The 21,154-nt window shown below is 45.5% G+C and overlaps 2 protein-coding genes across 3 annotated transcripts in view; one reads left to right on the top strand and one right to left on the bottom strand.

Moving 5' to 3' along the window:
- Positions 1-21,154, top strand: part of LOC143281904 (uncharacterized) — a 32,979-nt gene that overhangs the window by 2,863 nt on the left and 8,962 nt on the right. Inside the window, exons 3-9 of one of the 2 annotated variants that reach the window (XM_076587188.1) lie at positions 876-1,674; positions 3,682-3,779; positions 7,663-7,878; positions 12,149-12,236; positions 12,597-12,718; positions 14,108-14,213; positions 19,001-19,182. In XM_076587188.1, coding sequence (XP_076443303.1) covers positions 876-1,674; positions 3,682-3,779; positions 7,663-7,878; positions 12,149-12,236; positions 12,597-12,718; positions 14,108-14,213; positions 19,001-19,182 — 1,611 coding nt within the window. Of the gene's footprint in view, positions 1-872; positions 1,675-3,681; positions 3,780-7,662; positions 7,879-12,148; positions 12,237-12,596; positions 12,719-14,107; positions 14,214-19,000; positions 19,183-21,154 lie in introns of both variants that reach the window. The other variant, XM_076587187.1, reaches the window with a different exon arrangement.
- On the bottom strand, positions 16,057-18,868 carry LOC143282549 (uncharacterized). Its single transcript, XM_076588234.1, has 2 exons — positions 17,216-18,868; positions 16,057-16,918 (listed from the first exon to the last, which is right to left on the bottom strand). Exons 1-2 carry the CDS (start codon positions 18,469-18,471, stop codon positions 16,057-16,059), a joined length of 2,118 nt encoding a protein of 705 aa, XP_076444349.1. The 5' UTR covers positions 18,472-18,868.

The following is a 21,154-nucleotide window of genomic DNA, read 5'->3' as shown; positions in this document are numbered from 1 at the left end:
TATACATCATGTCAGTCAACAGGTAAATTATACATCATGTCAACAGGTAAATTACACTTCATGTCAGTTAACAGGTAAATTATACATCATCATGCCAGTCAACAGGTAAATTATACATCATCATCATGTCAGTCAACAGATAAGTTACACTTCATCATGTCAGTCAACAGGTAAATTATACATCATCATCATATCAGTCAACAGGTAAATTACATTATCATGTCAGTCAACAGGCAAATTACATTATCATGTCAGTCAACAGGTAAATTATACATCATCAGGTAAATTATACATCATCATGTCAGTCAACAGGTAAATTATACATCATCATGTCAGTCAACAGGTAAATTACACTTCATCATGTCAGTCAACAGGTAAATTATACATCATCATGTCAGTCAACAAGTAAGTTACACTTCACTTCATCATGTCAGTCAACAGGCAAATTACATTATCATTATCTGTCTGTCTGTCAGTCTGTCTGTCTGTAAATTATCATTGTCTGTCTCTGTCTCTGTCTCTGTCTCTGTCTCTCTCTCTCTCTCTCTCTCTCTCTCTCTCTCTCTCTCTCTCTCTCTCTATATATATATATATATATATATAAATCAAGTCAGTCAGTCAACAGGTAAATACATCATCAAGTCAGTCAGTGGTTAGATACATCATTATGTTGGTCAGCATTAATACATCTTCAAGACAGTCAGCAGGAAAATACATCAACATGCACGTTCTCACAAACACACACACACACACACACACACACACACACACACACACACACACACTCAGTGAGAACAACAACAATTCAAACAATGCATACTGTTACTCACCTACATGTATTCACACACCCCCCACCTCCCCCATGCCCCCAGAAGTGAAGACCAGAGCGAGAACAACAACGGCAGTGGAGTAGGGGCAGGAGCAGTGGCCAGGAAGCGCCAGCCGGGCAGCCCCACGCCCTCCTCCGCCCGCTCAGCCATGTCCGCCACCAGCAGCGGCAGCCAGTCAGAGAAGAAAGTTCCGCGCCGCCGGCCCCGCAGTCCGGCTGAAGGTTCGGCCATGGGCGGCGGCGGCAGCGGCGGCCCTCTTCCCTACCCCTCCCCTTCCCCCTCCCCCCACCCACACCACGGCATGCGTCTGGAGCCCACGCGCGACGTCAGCGTGCGTGAGAGGGGGCCCAACTTCTCCGTGGGCTCTTACCTGGACATGCTGGAGTTCATGTCGGACAGCAGCGGCCACTCTGACGATGCCAGGGGGGACCACCACCACCAAGCTGAGTCCTCAGACAGTGACGGCGGACCCCTTGCACCCCCTGCCCCCCGCCTCCAGCCTCCAGCCCCGGCCAGGAACCACCCACCACCACGCAAGTTGGCCTCCTCCGACCGCGTTCGGTCCCAGGCCCGGTCCAAGGGGTATAACTACGGCGTGCCAAGCAGCAGCAGCAGCAGCAGCCGAGATGCGGTGCGGAGCCGTGGGGGGAGGGGTGGAGGAGGAGGGGGTGGGGGGGCGAGGATCAGCAAGGAAGACCGGATCCGGGTGTGCGTGCGCAAGCGTCCACTGAGTCGGCGGGAGAGCCGGGCGGCTGACCCGGACATCATCGAGGCCGGCAGCACCAGCACCGTCATCGTCAAGGAGCAGAAGGTGGCTGTCGACCTCACCGCCTTTACCATGAAGGTAAAGTGTGCATGGTGTTAGATCTGACTGTGTGCTTGGTGGTTAGATCTGACTATGTTTACCTTGAAGGTAAAGTGGGCATGGTGTTAGATCTGACTGTGTTTACCTTGAAGGTAAAGTGGGCATGGTGATAGATCTGACTGTGTGCTTGGTGGTTAGATCTGACTGTGTTTACCATGAAGGTAAAGTGGGCATGGTGTTAGATCTGACTGTGTTTACCTTGAAGGTAAAGTGGGCATGGTGTTAGATCTGACTGTGTGCTTGGTGGTTAGATCTGACTGTGTTTACCATGAAGGTAAAGTGGGCATGGTGTTAGATCTGACTGTGTTTACCATGAAGGTAAAGTGGGCATGGTGTTAGATCTGACTGTGTTTACCTTGAAGGTAAAGTGGGCATGGTGTTAGATCTGACTGTGTTTACCTTGAAGGTAAAGTGGGCACGGTGTTAGATCTGACTGTGTGCTTGGTGGTCAGATCTGACTGTGTTTACCTTGAAGGTAAAGTGTGCATGGTGATAGATCTGACTGTGTGCATGGTGGTCAGATCTGACTGTGTTTACCTTGAAGGTAAAGTGTGCATGGTGGTAGATCTGACTGTGTGCTTGGTGGTTAGATCTGACTGTGTTTACCTTGAAGGTAAAGTGGGCATGGTGGTAGATCTGACAGCATTCACCATGAAGGTAAAGTGGGTAGAATGTTCTGCCTTTACCATGAAGGTGAAGTGTTTATAGTAGTTGATCTGGTAGTGTTAAGCATCAAGGTTAAAGTGCAAGTGGTAGAGCCTGTCGGAACAAATGTGTGCCCACATCTCCAGTCAGAAGGAAAATGTTGAATTTTGTTGCTTGGCCACTCTGCTGATAGATTTGTATTTGTATTTGTATTTCTTTTTGTCACAAGAGATTTCTCTGTGTGAAATTTGGGCTGCTCTCCCCAGGGAGAGCACGTCGCTACACTACGGCGCCACCCTTTTTTTTGTATTTTTTCCTGCCTGCAGTTTTATTAGTTTTTCCTATCGAAGTGGATTTTTCTACAGAAATTTGCCAGGAACAACCCTTTTGTTGCTGTGGGTTCTTTTGCATGCGCTAAGTGCATGCTGCACACGGGACCTCGGTTTATCGTCTCATCCAGATGACTAGCATCCAGACCACCACTCAAGGTCTAGTGGAGGGGAAGAAAATATCAGTGGCTGAGCCATGATTCGAACCAGCGCGCTCAGATTCTCTCGCTTCCTAGGTGGACTCGTTACCTCTAGGCCATCGCTCCACATGTGGATGGAAGAATGAAATTGTAATTTTGTCATTCACGGTTGAAAGCATTGCAGATTTTTGTAAGAATGTTGATGTTATGCATGTGACTGTGAGCAAGTGGGTGTGAAGCGCTTTGATTTGTCTCTGCACAAGATTCAGCACAATAATGAATGAAAACAAAAACTGATGTGTTATTACGTCTATTATTTGCACAAACAGCATAATACACTGTGTATGCACACACACACAGACATACACACAGACAAGTACATGAACATATGCTATTACACACACACCCAACCACCCCAACCCCACACAGACACACACATTCACACTTTCTCTCTCTGTGAAAGACAATCCAAGTTCCAACTCACACAAGCAGTTGTTTCATGAAATGAGAAGTTACACATCGGAGCAGCCACTAAGTCTGGAGTTAAGTGAAGCAATCTGGGGTGAAAGTGGCCACAGTCATAAAAACTGAATTCTGTATGTGCTAAACTCATGTATAAGGTCGTTTTAACATTCGTAAAACAGTTAAAAGTCAAGGGAAACAAAATCAACCAGTATTATCGAAGATGGTGTTTTTTTTCCTGATAGTCTGATGGTTTCAGTTTTCTTTTCAAACCTTGCATGCATTTTTTTTTTTTTTTTTTTTAAACATATTTTCGGCTCTCTTTGAATGACAAAGTAATGTCTGTGCTTTGGAGACAGCTTCTGATTTCATGGTCAGTGGCTTGTCATGTCAATCTGGGTGTGTTGCAGCATGAGTTTGTCTTTGACGAGGTGTTCAACGAAACGTGTTCTAACGAAGACGTCTACATTCGTGCTGCCAGACCTCTCATCACCACCGTCTTTCAGAGGTATGCTTTGGAAGATGAGGGTCTGGTCTGTCCTCATTTCACCCATCTGAAGTTGTGTGTGCGTGCACAGTGTGTGTGTGTGTGTGTGTGTGTGTGTGTGTGTGTGTTGTGCTGTGTAACGTGTGTGATGTGCTGTGCTGTGTGTGTTGTGCTATGTATATATGTGTGTGTGTGTGTGTTTTTTGTGTGTGTGTTAGTGTTATGCTGTGTATACCTGTGTGTTGTGCTGCGTGTGTTTGTATGGTGTGTGCATGTTGTGCTCTGTGTGTGCGTTTGTGTGTTATGCTGTGTATGTATTTGTGTGTGTTATTGTGCTATTTATAATGCGAACAGAAAAAAAACCCCAGTGATAACTGAGATGTTATACAATACTTTTTACTCTTATGCTGACAAGGAGATTTAGTATCAGTATTGGTGTATGCGTATTACTATTAGTTTGTGTGTTTGTGGGAGGTTGTGTGTGTGTGTGATTATATTGTGTGAAGAAGTGGGTGTGCTCAGCTATGTGAATAGCAGAGGAGGGGTGGTGAAGAGAGACGGTCTGTGGGTATGTGTGGTTTCACGTGTATATAGCTTGTATGAAGGATGAGTGTTGATATGCATTAGCCATTAGTCTTTACGCTACTACATGAAAACACGTCTTTCATATTTGGAAAGCATTTAGATTCTTGTGATTTTATCCTAAATTACACAAATTCTTAAAGATGTAAATTTACGTATCCGTATGTATAGCAGCATTGGATGTTTGTCCCCTTGGACTCTCTGTCTCTTTCTTCACCCTGTCACAGCCCCCTCCTGCCCTTTCCCCTATCTTCAGCCTGTCACAGCCCCCTCCTGCTCTTTCCCCTATCTTCACCCTGTCACAGCCCCCTCCTGCTCTTTCCCCTATCTTCAGCCTGTCACAGCCCCCTCCTGCCCTTTCCCCTATCTTCACCCTGTCACAGCCCCCTCCTGCTCTTTCCCCTATCTTCACCCTGTCACAGCCCCCTCCTGCTCTTTCCCCTATCTTCACCCTGTCACAGCCCCCTCCTGCCCTTTCCCCTATCTTCACCCTGTCACAGCCCCCTCCTGCTCTTTCCCCTATCTTCACCCTGTCACAGCCCCCTCCTGCTCTTTCCCCTATCTTCACCCTGTCACAGCCCCCTCCTGCTCTTTCCCCTATCTTCACCCTGTCACAGCCCCCTCCTGCTCTTTCCCCTATCTTCACCCTGTCACAGCCCCCTCCTGCTCTTTCCCCTATCTTCAGCCTGTCACAGCCCCCTCCTGTTCTTTCCCCTATCTTCACCCTGTCACAGCCCCCTCCTGCTCTTTCCCCTATCTTCAGCCTGTCACAGCCCCCTCCTGCCCTTTCCCCTATCTTCACCCTGTCACAGCCCCCTCCTGCTCTTTCCCCTATCTTCACCCTGTCACAGCCCCCTCCTGTTCTTTCCCCTATCTTCACCCTGTCACAGCCCCCTCCTGCTCTTTCCCCTATCTTCACCCTGTCACAGCCCCCTCCTGCTCTTTCCCCTATCTTCACCCTGTCACAGCCCCCTCCTGCTCTTTCCCCTATCTTCAGCCTGTCACAGCCCCCTCCTGCTCTTTCCCCTATCTTCACCCTGTCACAGCCCCCTCCTGCTCTTTCCCCTATCTTCACCCTGTCACAGCCCCCTCCTGCCCTTTCCCCTATCTTCACCCTGTCACAGCCCCCTCCTGCTCTTTCCCCTATCTTCAGCCTGTCACAGCCCCCTCCTGCTCTTTCCCCTATCTTCAGCCTGTCACAGCCCCCTCCTGCCCTTTCCCCTATCTTCACCCTGTCACAGCCCCCTCCTGCTCTTTCCCCTATCTTCAGCCTGTCACAGCCCCCTCCTGCTCTTTCCCCTATCTTCACCCTGTCACAGCCCCCTCCTGCTCTTTCCCCTATCTTCACCCTGTCACAGCCCCCTCCTGCCCTTTCCCCTATCTTCACCCTGTCACAGCCCCCTCCTGCCCTTTCCCCTATCTTCACCCTGTCACAGCCCCCTCCTGTTCTTTCCCCTATCTTCAGCCTGTCACAGCCCCCTCCTGCCCTTTCCCCTATCTTCACCCTGTCACAGCCCCCTGCTGCCCTTTCCCCTATCTTCACCCTGTCACAGCCCCCTCCTGCTCTTTCCCCTATCTTCACCCTGTCACAGCCCCCTCCTGCCCTTTCCCCTATCTTCACCCTGTCACAGCCCCCTCCTGCTCTTTCCCCTATCTTCACCCTGTCACAGCCCCCTCATGTTCTTTCCCCTATCTTCACCCTGTCACAGCCCCCTCCTGTTCTTTCCCCTATCTTCACCCTGTCACAGCCCCCTCCTGTTCTTTCCCCTATCTTCACCCTGTCACAGCCCCCTCCTGCCCTTTCCCCTATCTTCACCCCTCCTGCCACCACCCCTCTGTCTCTCTCTCTCTCCCCCCCCCACCCCCACCCCCCACAACCCCCCCTCCTCCCCGCCCTCCCCTTATGCTCAGTTTCCCCTTTCCTTAAATAGCCAGGGGGGAAAAAAACCCAGCCACCTCGACATCCCACTCAGGTCCACTCCCCCCACCCTCCCCTCCACACTCCACCATGCTCCTTCCCCCACCCTCCTTTTATTTTTTTTAATTTATTTATTTTTTTATTTTATTTTTTTTTTTTATTACTCCACTACCCCCCACCCTAACTCCACTGTTAACCACAATGGGGTATCATTTTGATTTTTACCTTGTATTTATTTTCATGCCTCCTCATTATATAAATGTTTTGAAATATATATTATGTATGGAAAGTGTGAAAGTATATTGACAACACACACACACACACACACACACACACACACACACACACACAATACAACACAACACAACACAACACAACACAACACAACACAACACAACACACACACACACACACACACACACACACACACACACACACACACACAATACAACACAACACAACACAACACAACACAACACAACACAACACAACACAACACAACACAACACAACACACACACACACACACACACACACACACACACACACACACACACACACACACACATCTATCTATCTGAATATAAAGTATAAAGTGTATATATACATATATATATATATATATATATCTGTAGGTGGATGATATGATGTATAGACAATAATTATATAGATATTTTGAAAGTAGATAGATACAGATGGATACATATAGAGAGAGGGAGGTGGCAGATGAATAGATTGTAATGTACATTCCTCAGTAATTTTATCACACGGAAGGAAAGATCATTTCACCACAGAATATTACACTAACAGTTAAGTCCACACAATAACAGAAAAGTTCCAGGATGAGAAGTCGTTTCTTCTGCTTTCCAAGACACACAGTGAGTTCAGAACAGAGGCATCATGCTCATCAGTCAGCTCTCCAGCAGTTGATGCTCACCACACAACCTTTCTGTAACCGTACTGTTTCTTTAGGAAGGAAGGTGGCCAAATAAGATGCTCAGCTGCCAGTATAGAGAGTCCATGAGGGTGTGGGTTCGAATCCCGCCATCGCCCTTTCTCCCAAGTTTGACTGGAAAATCAGACTGAGCATCTAGTCTTTCGGATGAGACAATAAACCAAAGTCCCGTGCACAGCAGGCACTTGGCGCACTGATAAAGAACCCATGGCAAAAAGAGTGGTGTCCCTCTGGAAAAATTCTGGAAAAAAAAAGAACCACTCTGATTGGTACACAAAAATATAAGCATGCACTCAAGGCTGCTGGTTAGGCATCTGCCTAGCAGATGTGGTGTAGGGTATATGGATTTGTCTGAACGCAGTGACGCCTCCTTGAGAAACTGAAACTGTGACCTTGTGTCCTGTGTTCCTCAGTGGCAACGCTCACCTTTGTGTGTCCTGTGTTTCCCAGGAGCAACGCCACCTTCTTTGCCTACGGCCAGACGGGTGCGGGGAAGACCCACACGATGATGGGCAGCAGTGGGGTGCCGGGCCTCTACCAGCTGGCTGCCCAGGACGTCTTTGACATCATGGCGTCGGGACAGCACGGCGCCGACCTCCACCTCTGGGTCTCCTTCTTTGAGATCTACTGCGGCCAGCTGTTTGACCTGCTCAACAGACGCACCAGGTTGGTATCACAGCCGGCCCTGTGGTGGAGTTCTCCACCTGTCAGAGACCTGTCAGAGACTGGCTGTCTGTCTGGCTGACTGAATGAATGGCTGGCTGGCTGACTGAATGGCTGGCTGGCTGACTGACTGAATGAATGGCTGGCTGGCTGACTGACTGACTGAATGGCTGGCTGGCTGGCTGAATGAATGGCTGGCTGGCTGGCTGGCTGGCTGGCTGACTGAATGAATGAATAAATGAATGGCTGGCTGAATGAATGAATGAATGGCTGGCTGGCTGACTGACTGAATGAATGGCTGACTGAATGAATGGCTGGCTGGCTGACTGAATGAATGGCTGTCTAACTGAATGAATGGCTGGCTGGCTGGCTGACTGACTGAATGAATGAATAAATGGCTGGCTGGCTGGCTGGCTGAATGAATGAATGAATGAATGGCTGACTGACTGGCTGTCTGACTGACTGAATGGCTGACTGACTGAATGGCTGTCTGTCTGACTGAATGGCTGTCTGACTGACTGAATGGCTGTCTGTCTGACTGAATGGCTGTCTGTCTGACTGAATGGCTAGTTGTCTGACTGACTGAATGGCTGTCTGACTTAATGATTGGCTGGCTGGTTGTCTGACGGACTGAATGGCTGGTTGACTGACTGACTGACTGGTTGGCTGGCTGTCTGACTGACTGAATGGCTGGTTGACTGACTGACTGGTTGGCTGTCTGTCTGTCTGGCTGTCTGACTGACTGGTTGGCTGTCTGACTGACTGACTGACTGAATGGCTGGTTGACTGACTGACTGACTGGTTGGCTGTCTGTCTGACTGACTGACTGAATGGCTGGTTGACTGACTGACTGACTGACTGGTTGGCTGTCTGGCTGTCTGACTGACTGGTTGGCTGTCTGTCTGACTGACTGACTGAATGGCTGGTTGACTGACTGACTGACTGGTTGGCTGTCTGTCTGACTGACTGACTGAATGGCTGGTTGACTGACTGAATGGCTGGTTGGCTGTCTGTCTGTCTGACTGACTGACTGACTGACTGAATGGCTGGTTGACTGACTGACTGATTGGCTGTCTGTCTGTCTGACTGACTGACTGACTGAATGGCTGTCTGTCTGACTGACTGAATGAATGAGTGGCTGACTGACTGACTGATATTCTTCTGTCTGTCTGTCTGTCTGTCTGACTGACTGACTGACTCTCTCTCTGTCTGACTGACTTTCTTTCCTTCTGTTTTATAGATTGACTTTCTAACTGACTTTCTGACTGACTGGCTGGCTGACTGGCTTTCTGACCGACTGATTGACTTTAAAAAAATTCTTTTTATTGCACATCACTTTAAAGCAGTCAATGCAGATGCAAACACATTTTGAAAGTTCACACATTTCACACAGTCTTATTAGGTTGAACAGACAAAGTTTGCAAGTACTTTCAGAGAGCGCAAGAGAGCGGGATGAGTTGGGAGCAAGACATGTAAGCAGGTGATGGACTGGTCTCGTAGGGGTAACAGATTGTTGATGGTGTAGAGTTTGTATTTGTATTTCTTTTTATCACATCAGATTTCTCTGTGTGAAATTCGGGCTGCTCTCCCCAGGGAGAGTGCGTCGCTACACAACAGAGCCACCCATTTTTTTGTATTTTTTCCTGCGTGTAGTTTTATTTGTTTTTCCTATCGAAGTGGATTTTTCTACAGAATTTTGCCAGGAACAACCCTTTTGTTGCCGTGGGTTCTTTTACGTGCGCTAAATGCATACTGCACATGGGACCTCAGTTTATCGTCTCATCCGAATGACTAGCGTCCACACCACCACTCAAGGTCTAGTGGGGGGGGGGGAGAAAATATCGGCGGCTGAGCCGTGATTCAAACCTCGCATTCAGATTCTCTCGCTTCCTAGGCGGACACCTTACCTCTAGGCCATCACCCCACAGGTAGCAGACTGCTACAGGTATTTGAGACTGCTACCTGCAGGGCATCAGATGATTGAATTGTGCTGTCAGTCGAACATGGGTGAATAGAGTGTTCACAAAGTGTGGAAGTGATCAGAAGGAAAAGGATTGTCAGCTTCTTCATCTCAGACCTTCCCACAACAGCGTTGGAGTGCTGGCTTCTTGCCTAGGGGTCTTGGGTTCGACCCCATGTTTCTACGCAAACAACAAGGACGCCAAAGAATCAATAGACAGAAAGAAATACAAAAAAAAACTTAGCCATATGCGGAGCACAGAAACAGGTGTCGAGATGGCTGCTGGAAAAAGAGGGCGCTAGCTAGCGGGACAAAGGGGAGGTTACCTACTTCCGGGAGGTTATCGGCCATAGTACTTTTGTTTTCTCCGCATAGGCGGATAGTAGTTTGCGCAGGACAGGAATGTCAGACCCCTGCCGGAGTCTGCACTAGTTGGGTCACGGTAAGTATGTTATTTAAACGTAATTTTAGATAGAAAAATTGCTTTCTATGCACCTGGTAGGTGTAAGCTTGCAGATAATCGAGTGAGCACATCAAAGATCAGTGTTGTGTGGATTATTGAAACATGAAAATACCGAGCATGCACCACCATCAACAGAGTCATCAGTGAACTGATGTTGGTCATGAAATGGAAAGACAAACAAAATTGTTTCCAGCCGTCCCAACTTTTGACTTTATTTTCTGCTGTAAAATTTGCAACCGAAATGGGTTATTATTTGCAAACTCGTCCTCGTGAAAGGGAAACAACTATGGCGTTTATGGCTTCAGAGTTTGGCAGGAGTGTTTCCCCTTTCCCATAAGTGAGTGATCCGTGCAAACTCATTCTGTTAGTTTTTAAATCATCTATGAATCACAGTTGAAAGCTGACATCCTTGCAGCAGTGAAAAGGTTAATGATGAGGTTGTGTCAGCAGTGAGAGGGTTAGTGATGATGCTGTGTGATCATGTCATGATTATATGTATGCATCTGTTTCCATGTGTGTGTGTGTGTGTGTGTGTTTGTGTGTGTGTGTTTATTTCTCAGTCATTTACCGTCTATGTATTTATCATGTTTTTACATATTCACTTATTTGTTTATTTGGTCTAAATTATTTGAATTCATCTTATCTTACTGTTTTCCACAAACCTGGGGTGGGCCCTCAAGGCCTGATCAACATGTTATGTTCATACAGAGGTCGGGCATCTGCGATTTTCTTTTCCTTTTTTTCTCCCAACAGCAGATGTGTTGTATCAAGTCTGTATGGATCAGTCCACTTCCTTGAGATGGAAACAAACTGTGTGAATGAGTGAATGATGTGGATATTTTTTTTTTCTTTTTCTTTTTTTTTCTTTCTTTTTTTTTGTGGCCTCAGTTACATGCAGGTCATGGAGCACCCGCTTTTTTTTTTTTTAATCTTGTTTTTTTTTTTAGTGCCTCACATGCCTTCTTCATTGGCCCCCCCCAAAAAAACTTTCTCTCTCTTTTTTTAGGGTGGTGGTGGGGGGGAATACTTTTTTCTTTCTGTTTTTTTGTGTGTTTTTTTCACTTTTTTTTTCCCCATTAGTCCTCATTTTCAGGGGGGGGGGTTGTTGTTGTTTTTTCCCTATCTTCTGGCGCAACAATTGCCCCAGCGTGTCTTGCAGCATGCAAGCTAGGAATGTTCAGTGACTGCAAGTGGTATTAAAAGTTGTATGAAATAACTTCTCTCCTTCACCCATTTCTCTACCTTATGATACTCTCATTCATGATGTGGATACTTCTATAGCGCCTTGGAAACAAACTGTGTGAATGAATGAATGATATGGATACTAAAACAGCACCTATCCTCGGTCAGAGACCAAGCTCTAAGCACTTTACAAGCACAGGGTCATTTAATGCACAGCAGGCTGCCTACCTGGGTAGAGCCGACTGACGGCTGCCATTGCGGGGTGCTCATCAGTCGTTTCTTTTGTCATTCAATTAGATTTCAGACACGCGTACATACACAGACATACATATAACATTTTACGTCTATGACCATGTAGTTTATTACACCTCCCATGTAGGCAGCCATACTCTATTTTTGGGACTGTGCATGCTGGGTATGTTCTTGTTTCCATAACTGGCAGAACGCTGAAATGGAACACAGGATCTTTAACGTGCGTATTTGATCTTCTGCTTGGGTATACACATGAAGGGGTTTCAGGCACAAACAGATCCACACATATGTTGACCTGGGAGATCGGAAAAATCTTCACCCTTCACCCATCAGGAGCTGTTACGGAGATTCGAACCCAGTGCCCTCAGATTGAAAGTCAAATGCTTTAACCACTCGGCTGTTGCGCCTGTGTGCAGGTTGGTGGCCAGGGAGGATGGGGCCCAGCGGGTCTGTATCGCAGGACTGACAGAGACTGAGGTTCCTGACGTTCAGACTCTGATCAGGGTCAGTGGGCCTGTTGGCTGTCTGTCTGTCTGTCTGTCATTGGTCACAAAGAGAACTGTAGTACTGTTGGCTGTCTGTCTGTCTGTTCTTTGTCATTGGTCATGAAGAGAACTGTAGTACTGTTGGCTGTCTGTCTGTCTGTTCTTTGTCATTGGTCATGAAGAGAACTGTAGTACTGTTGGCTGGCGGTGACAGTGGTGTCAGTTGTGTGATACATTGTATGTGACAGTTGTGTCATATATTGTACAGTGACAGTGGTGTCAGTTGTGTCGTACATTGTACAGATAGTGACAGCGGTGTCAGTTATGTCATACAGTACGCTGTACAGCGATGTCTGACGTGTGCCGTGCCATGAAACAGGTGCTGCAGTTTGGGAACTCTGTGCGAAGCCGGGGCACCAGCGGTGTCAACCCTGACTCCTCACGATCCCACGCTGTGCTGCAGATGGAGATCAGACATGCCGATGAAGCCATCGTGGGGAAGTAAGTGCGAAGAAGAATCTCTGTTGTGAAATTCTGACTGTGAGAAATAAGTGTACACTTTAGTTGTGGAAAGCTTTTCGGCCTTTCTTTTTTTCTTTTTTTTTCCTTTTTTTTTTTCTACAAATTGGAAAACAAACTTATGTTCCAGTTTCATCATGCATTGCTTGTCCTTGGGTGTATGACACAGCTTGGTGTGTTGTTCAGAATTTCGTTCATCATACATCGATTGCCCTTTGTGCGTTGTTCAGAATTTCGTTCATCATACATCGATTGCCCTTTGTGTGTTGTTCAGAATTTCATTCATCATACATCGATTGCCCTTTGTGTGTTGTTCAGAATTTCGTTCATCATACATTGATTGCCCTTTGTGTGTTGTTCAGAATTTCATTCATCATACATCGATTGCCCTTGGTGTGTTGTTCAGAATTTCGTTCATCATACATTGATTGCCATTCATGTGTTGTTCAAAATTTTGTTCATCATACATCAATTGCCGTTGGTGTGTTGTTCAGAATTTTGTTCATCATACATCATTTGCCGTTTGTGCGTTGTTCAGAATTTCATACATCATACATCGATTGCCATTCATGTGTTGTTCAGAATTTCATTCATCATACATCAATTGCCCTTTGTGTGTTGTTCAGAATTTCGTTCATCATACATCGATTGCCCTTTGTGTGTTGTTCAGAATTTCGTTCGTCATACATCAGTTGCCCTTTGTGTGTTGTTCAGAATTTTGTTCATCATACATCAGTTGCCCTTGGTGTGTTGTTCAGAATTTTGTTCATCATACATCGATTGCCCTTTGTGTGTTGTTCAGAATTTTGTTCATCATACATCGATTGCCCTTTGTGTGTTGTTCAGAATTTCATTCATCATACATCAATTGCCCTTTGTTTGTTGTTCAGAATTTTGTTCATCATACATCGATTGCCCTTTGTGTGTTGTTCAGAATTTGTTCATCATACATCGATTGCCCTTTGTGCGTTGTTCAGAATTTCGTTCATCATACATCGATTGCCCTTGGTGTGTTGTTCAGAATTTCGTTAATCATACATCGATTGCCCTTTGTGTGTTGTTCAGAATTTTGTTCATCATACATCGATTGCCCTTTGTGTGTTGTTCAGAATTTGTTCATCATACATCGATTGCCCTTTGTGTGTTGTTCAGAATTTCGTTCATCATACATCGATTGCCCTTGGTGTGTTGTTCAGAATTTCGTTAATCATACATCGATTGCCCTTTGTGTGTTGTTCAGAATTTTGTTCATCATACATCGATTGCCCTTGGTGTGTTGTTCAGAATTTCGTTAATCATACATCGATTGCCCTTTGTGTGTTGTTCAGAATTTTGTTCATCATACATCGATTGCCATTCATGTTTGTTCAGAATTTCATTCATCGACCTGGCGGGCAGTGAGCGTGCCTCTGACATGGGCGACCCGGACAGACAGACACGCATGGAAGGGGCTGAGATCAACCAGAGCCTGCTGGCTGTGAGTGTCCTTTGCCTGGCATTGAACTTCCTCTGACATTGAACTTCACCTGACATTGAACTTCCTCTGACATTGAACTTCACCTGACATTGAACTTCCTCTGACATTGAATTTCACCTGATATTGAACTCCACCTGACATTGAATTCACCTGACATTGAACTTCATCTGACATTGAACTTCACCTGACATATTCCCTCGGGTCTATGTTCCCCCAGGTCTGTGTTCCCTCAGGTCTATGTTCCCTCAGGTCAATGTTCCCTCAGGTCTATATGTTCACCCAGGTATGTGTTCCCTCAGGTCAATGTTCCCTCAGGTCTATATGTTCACCCAGGTATGTGTTCCCCCAGGTATGTGTTCCCTCAGGTCTATGTTCCCTCAGGTCAATGTTCCCTCAGGTCTATATGTTCACCCAAGTATGTGTTCCCCCAGGTATGTGTTCCCTCAGGTCTATGTTCTCTCAGGTCTATATGTTCCCCCAGGTATGTGTTCCCTCAGGTCTATGTTCCCTCAGGTCAATGTTCCCTCAGGTCTATATGTTCCCCCCGGTATGTGTTCCCCCAGGTATGTGTTCCCTCAGGTCTATGTTCTCTAAGGTCTATATTTTCCCCCAGGTATGTGTTCCCCCAGGTATGTGTTCCCTCAGGTCTATGTTCTCTAAGGTCTATATTTTCCCCCAGGTATGTGTTCCCCCAGGTATGTGTTCCCTCAGGTCTATGTTCTCTAAGGTCTATATTTTCCCCCAGGTATGTGTTCCCCCAGGTATGTGGTATGTGTTCCCCCAGGTCTGTGTTCCCCCAGGTCTGTGTTCCTGTGCTTTTGGCTGAAAGAAAAATTGGGGAGGGGGGATTGGGGCGGGGAACATAACAGACCTGGGAGGAACACAGGGCTGACTCCAGTTGCCTTTGTTATATCCTCTTCCATCCTTTGTACCCCCACCTCCCTCTCTCTCTGTCTCTCTGTCTCTGTCTCTGTCTCTCTCTCTCTCACACACACACACACACACACACGCACGCACACATTTGTTTAATTGACCCTGTAAGTTTCACACAGTTGGGTCATTAACTGAAAAAATATCACACACACACACACACACACACAATATCACACACACACACACACACACACAGACACACACACACACATACACACACACACACACAATACACATATCAGCTGGTTTTGTTTATTTTTATTTAAGGTGAGACCCCACAGGTAAAATTTATATCCAGTTATTTTCTTATGTTTTGGGTTTTTTATATCTGTATGATAGTAAAAACAAGAAAACAAGACAATTTTAGCATACTGAAAGATGTGAAGGTGATTTACTGTCCAAAATGACACAAAATTACGTAAAACGTTAAGAAATCATACGTTTCATTAGAACACGATACATACCATAAAAATTACTGTAGAAGCACCATTTCTTGTTTGTAATGTTTACTATCCCTTTATCTATGACAGTAAGGAGGCTTTTTGCAGCGCAAGAATTATGAAACCTACAAACATGAGATAATGACAGTAATGAAATTTATCAGAATTAGGACTACCACAATGATAATTCAAGTACAAAAATAAATTCACCAACATTTTCAAAGAGGAAATCCTCATTTAGGTTTACAGCAAAATGATTATTCTACGAGGAAAAAAAAGAATTATTACTCTATCTCTTTTCATTGCTGAGATATCAATGTCCCAAGGTGATGACTATCAGTGAAAAAGCAGAATTTGAGAAAAAAGGCGATAAAGATTTTGAAGTTTTCTCTACTAAAGAAACATTACCTACTGAATTTTCATTGATATTTTCAACTTCAGTCAAGTGTCAGATGACTGCAGAAAGGTCTTCATTCATCTGCAAGTAACCCAGGGCCATAAACAGGGCCTTCTTCAGCCTGTTGTTCAGCCTGTGCAGCTTGATTCTGCAGACGCTGTCGACGCCGGTGTATTACAAACTGTTCCTGGGATGATGCCTCGGCTTTCTTCAGTCTGGTGTTGTCCTGCTGTCTGACAATGGCCAAAGTATGTTCATTAACATCCATGCTGAACATGTTCATCATTTCTGTCAGATGCGTATTCCCCTGGTTGAATTTCCCCACAGCATTTGCAACGGCTGCTTCCACACGACGTTTACCAAAGAAACGGTTCTTTGGGAGAATTGTCCACAGCAATGAATGAAATGATTCATTTACATTTTGTGTCTTTTTGTGCATGATTCTCTTTAGTAGGTGTGACGAGGTCATTCTTTTGTAGAGAGGCACCAGTTTGCTGAACACCTCTCTTGACACAGCTGTGCCAAGATTTTCTGCATGTGGTCCAGGTTGCTGACCAAGAGAAAGAGCTTTGTTGAAAAAGCACCAGCTGTCTGGGCCATGTGGACACCTGAAGTGATGGGGGTCTTCATCTGTTGATGCACTGTGGAACAGCGTTGCCCAAACAGCATTGCGCAGGTCGTCTTCAGTTTTGTTGCAGGGGTCTAATATGGCTCCTCGGAAGTAGTTCTGGAGTCTTTTGCATTTAGGCAAAGTGAGACGTCCAGATCCTTTGCCACCCAGTTTTTCTTCCTTGGCAAATTTTCGTAGGGCAGTTCCAATCCGCTTATGCACATGGTTTGTGCACTCCAGCTTGGTGACCAGGCGGTTGTCCCCGTACGGCTTGGCCCTCTCCACGGCACTGAAGGCTGCGGAGTCTCCATCAGACAGCATTGTCCTAAAACAGTATTGTTAAGAGACTAAATATAAAATGATGTCAAAATAAAAGAAGGAAACTAACAAAAAAACTGCATGAAAGCATCATCCTGTTGATTCTGTGTGAGCATGAGTACACACATACACACACACACATTTTAGTTTTGCTATTACAAGCAATAAGTTACCACCCCGCCCAAACTCAAACAATTTGTAGGCACATGAACATTTATTCACACACACACACACACACACACACACACACACACACAGAGAGAGAGAGCGAGCAAATATTCTTATATTGATAAACAAAACATACCTGTAGCGAAAGCCGGTCCTCTCCACAGAGTTGTTCCACAGAAACAATGCAGCATCTCTCTCCATCGCCTTGGCTGAAGCATGGTGGTTGCGCTGGCACTCTGCTTCATGCTCATCCATCCACTCATTCCACTGAGCCTCCGACAAGTTTTCATTTTCTTTCAGTTTGCACATATGGCAATATGTGGACAACACATGCCAGTCTATCACAAATCCAGTGATCACCTCAATCACAGCTCCCACACCATAATGTGAAACAAAGCCACGGCGCTGCCATGTCCCATCAAAAGTTACATCAATCCAAGGGATGCCATCATCAATTTCCCAACAGCCTAACTCAGCATCCTCATGATAGAAATTTTCAACAGCATCAAGTTCTCTTGGGTGCAGTTCATTATAGGTGTCTTTCACAATTGTGTGCACATTCCTCTGAAGAATGTCACAAGTGTCACGAGAAACACTGCATGCCACTTTGTGGATACGTTGGTATGTGTTCTCACTCATATTAGGCATACCAAAAATGGCACAGAATTTGTTGAGTACTGCATACCCACCGCCTGCTTCCATGGAAAACATAACAGCTCTCTGGTTCACATCAAAGGGCCGATCACCTCTATCACTGTCAAAAATCCTAGGAGATGAATTCTCAGATTTACTGTATGTGCACTGCTTGCATTTGAGCACCACCGTTCTTGAAAGTCCCATCTTTTCATCGAGGAAGAGTTGTACCGACGAGTCTTCACACATGGGACATGTCATATCATTCAGTAATCTGTTCAATTGACCAACATCAAATAAGCACCACTCGCGCTGTCCGAAAACGTCCTGATCGTTATAATTGTTGGTCGTCCGGTTGAACTCCTGCACAAGTCGAATCTTTTTGGATGAGGCTGACTCTGGAATCTGTTCACGAAAATCAGCAGCAACGTCATCTGTTTCAACTAAGGAAACACGCGGCTCATGTTCGATGTCAGAATCCAACACTTCGTCACCTTCTTCAGGCTTTCGTTTCTTTGCTTCACGCATTTTCTGCATCTTTAAAGCTTGTCGTTTTGATGCAGAACCAAAATGGGCCGTTTTTAGCGTGTGATGTTTCTTTCTTGGCATGTTTTTATCGTAGAAATGATCAAAGTTTTCTTTTCTCTTTCCAAAAAAAACCGAATGTTTACACAACGGATGTTTACACCAAGTGTCCGGATGTTGTAACTTCGTTAATCTCCGATGTCGACGGAAACGCCCGAAGTAGCTGTTTTGCATATATGCGCATGCGCAATTCACAACTAAACCGGTTCTCGATCGGAAGTTTCGCGACTGACCAATGAGCTTCAAGGAGATGAAGCTGATTAGAAAACACCCACGTCAGTCTTTGTCTCTTCTTGCTCAGGGGTGGCAGCCTTCACAGTTTCTACTGACGTCATGTGAAAGTACGGTCTTTCCCGCTCATTTTGATAGGTCACTTCCCGCATTGCAGATGATAATTCTAGCTGTATCCAAGTCTTGAAAACGGACACAATTGCACACCTTTCATATTTTCAACAAAAAAGTAGACACACCAGGGTTGCAAATGATCTTTATTTTCACACATTTATTCATTTTCTGGAACATTCATCAACAAGAAATGAAAGTAGACACATAAAACTACCAAAAAAATGAAAAAACCCAAAACATGTTTGTGAACACTTTTTTACCATTTTTTGCCTGTGGGGTCTCACCTTAAAAAAAAAAAAAAAGTTTTTAAGGACATACATACAGCTGTATTATTTACTGGAAAGCGTGTGACACACAGCTGAAGGAGTGTATCCGGTCCATCGACCAAGAGAGCCGCCACACTCCGTTCCGTCAGAGCAAGCTGACCCACATTCTGAAGGACGCCTTTGTGGGCAACTCGCGCACCTGCATGATCGCCAACCTCTCACCTGTCCAGTCTGCCTGTGAGCACACGCTCAACACGCTGCGTTACGCTGATAGGTGAGGGAGGTTGGGGGGTGGTGTGAGGTGTTGGTGTGGGATGGTGTGTGGTGTGGTCTCATGTGTGGGTGGTAGCTTGAAATGGTGGTGTGGGTGGTGGTGGTGGGTTAGTGGTGGTGTTGGGGGTGGTGGTGTTGGGTAATGATGGGGGGTGGTGTGTGTGGTGTGGGGTGGTGCTGGTGTGGGGGCGGAGGGGTTGGTGGTGTGGGTGGCGGCGGTGTTGGGTGATGATGTGGGGTGGTGTGTGTGTGTGAGGTGGTGGTATGGTGTGGGGTGGTGGTGTTGGGGGAGGGGTGGTGGTGTGGGGGGTGTGGTGTGAGGGGTGGGGGTTTTGGGTGGTGGGGGTTTGTTGATGTGTTTGGACTGTTGGGAGGTTTGGTTTGGGTGTGTGCTGATGTGGTGTAGGAGATGTGAATGTGTGTAGTTTGTGGGTTTTTTTGTTTTTTTTGGAGGGGGGGGGGGGGGTCTTGTATGTGTCGTGGTGGGTTTTGGTATGTTTGTTGTATTTGTGTGTGTGTGTTGGGGGGAAGAAGGTGTGTTTGAACTCGTGTGTGTGTTGTGTGGATGTTTGTATGTGTGTATACATGTATGTGTTTTATGTGTGTGTGTGTGTGAGAGAGAGAGTGTGTGGTCTGTGTGAGTGTGTGTGTTTGTCAATGTCTTTGTATTTTCCCAGCAGTGAACAGAAGAGATATAGACATGCATGTTGATTCCAAGTCACAGGGCTTTTTTTTATATTAAAAGAAAAAGATTTTTTTTTAATGATTATTTCTTTAAAGAGGGAATGAAGCATGCCTGCCTCTGTTTCTTCAAGAGAAATCTCAGGGAAAACACAAGATTCTGTGTGGTTTTGAGTGGCTGCCTGCCTTGATATCACCTCAGCCCATTTTATCACTGTCTTGTTGTGGTTTATGCACGGGACTGATGACAGGTTTGTCACCATCATGTTGTGGTTTATGCATGGGACTGATGACAGGTTTGTCACCATCATGTTGTGGTTTATGCATGGGACTGATGACAGGTTTGTCACCATCATGTTGTGGTTTATGCATGGGACGGTTGACAGGAATAGTTCATTTTATCACTGTCATGTTGTGGTTTATGCAGAGGACGGTTGACAGGAATAGTTCATTTTATCACTGTCATGTTGTGGTTTATGCATGGGACTGATGACAGGAATAGTTCATTTTATCACCATCATGTTGTAGTTTATGCATAGGACGGTTGACAGGAATAGTTCATTTTATCACCATCATGTGGTTTATGCATGGGACTGATGACAGGAATAGTTCATTTTATCACCGCCATGTTGTGGTTTATGCATGGGACGGTTGACAGGAATAGTTCATTTTATCACCGTCATGTTGTGGTTTATGCATGAGACTGATGACAGGAATAGTTCATTTTATCACCGTCATGTTGTGGTTTATGCATAGGACAGTTGACAGGAATAGTTCATTTTATCACCGTCATGTTGTGGTTTATGCATAGGACGGTTGACAGGAATAGTTCATTTTATCACCGTCATGTTGTGGTTTATGCATAGGACGGTTGACAGGAATAGTTCATTTCATCACCGTCATGTTGTGGTTTATGCATGTGACTGATGACAGGAATAGTTCATTTTATCACCGTCATGTTGTGGTTTATGCATGGGACTGATGACAGGAATAGTTCATTTTATCACCGTCATGTTGTGGTTTACGCATGAGACTGATGACAGGAATAGTTCATTTTATCACCGTCATGTTGTGGTTTATGCATAGGACGGTTGACAGGAATAGTTCATTTTATCACCGTCATGTTGTGGTTTATGCATAGGACGGTTGACAGGAATAGTTCATTTTTATCACCGTCATGTTGTGGTTTATGCATATGACGGTTGACAGGAATAGTTCATTTTATCACCGTCATGTTGTGGCTTATGCATGGGACTGATGACAGGAATAGTTCATTTTTATCACCGTCATGT

This window comes from Babylonia areolata, chromosome 5 (genome assembly GCF_041734735.1).
Source record: "Babylonia areolata isolate BAREFJ2019XMU chromosome 5, ASM4173473v1, whole genome shotgun sequence".
In the NCBI taxonomy this organism is placed as follows: Eukaryota; Metazoa; Mollusca; class Gastropoda; order Neogastropoda; family Buccinidae; genus Babylonia; species Babylonia areolata.
Note: the sequence above shows the minus strand (reverse complement) of the source record. Positions and strands in the feature narration are given on the sequence as shown.

Coding starts and splice junctions, on each gene's coding strand:
- LOC143282549 (XM_076588234.1), bottom strand. CDS start 18,471: ATGCAAAACAGCTACTTCGGGCGTTTCCGTCGACATCGGAGATTAACG. Junction 16,919..17,215: donor AGGACCGGCTTTCGCTACAG/GTATGTTTTGTT, acceptor ATACTGTTTTAG/GACAATGCTGTCTGATGGAG.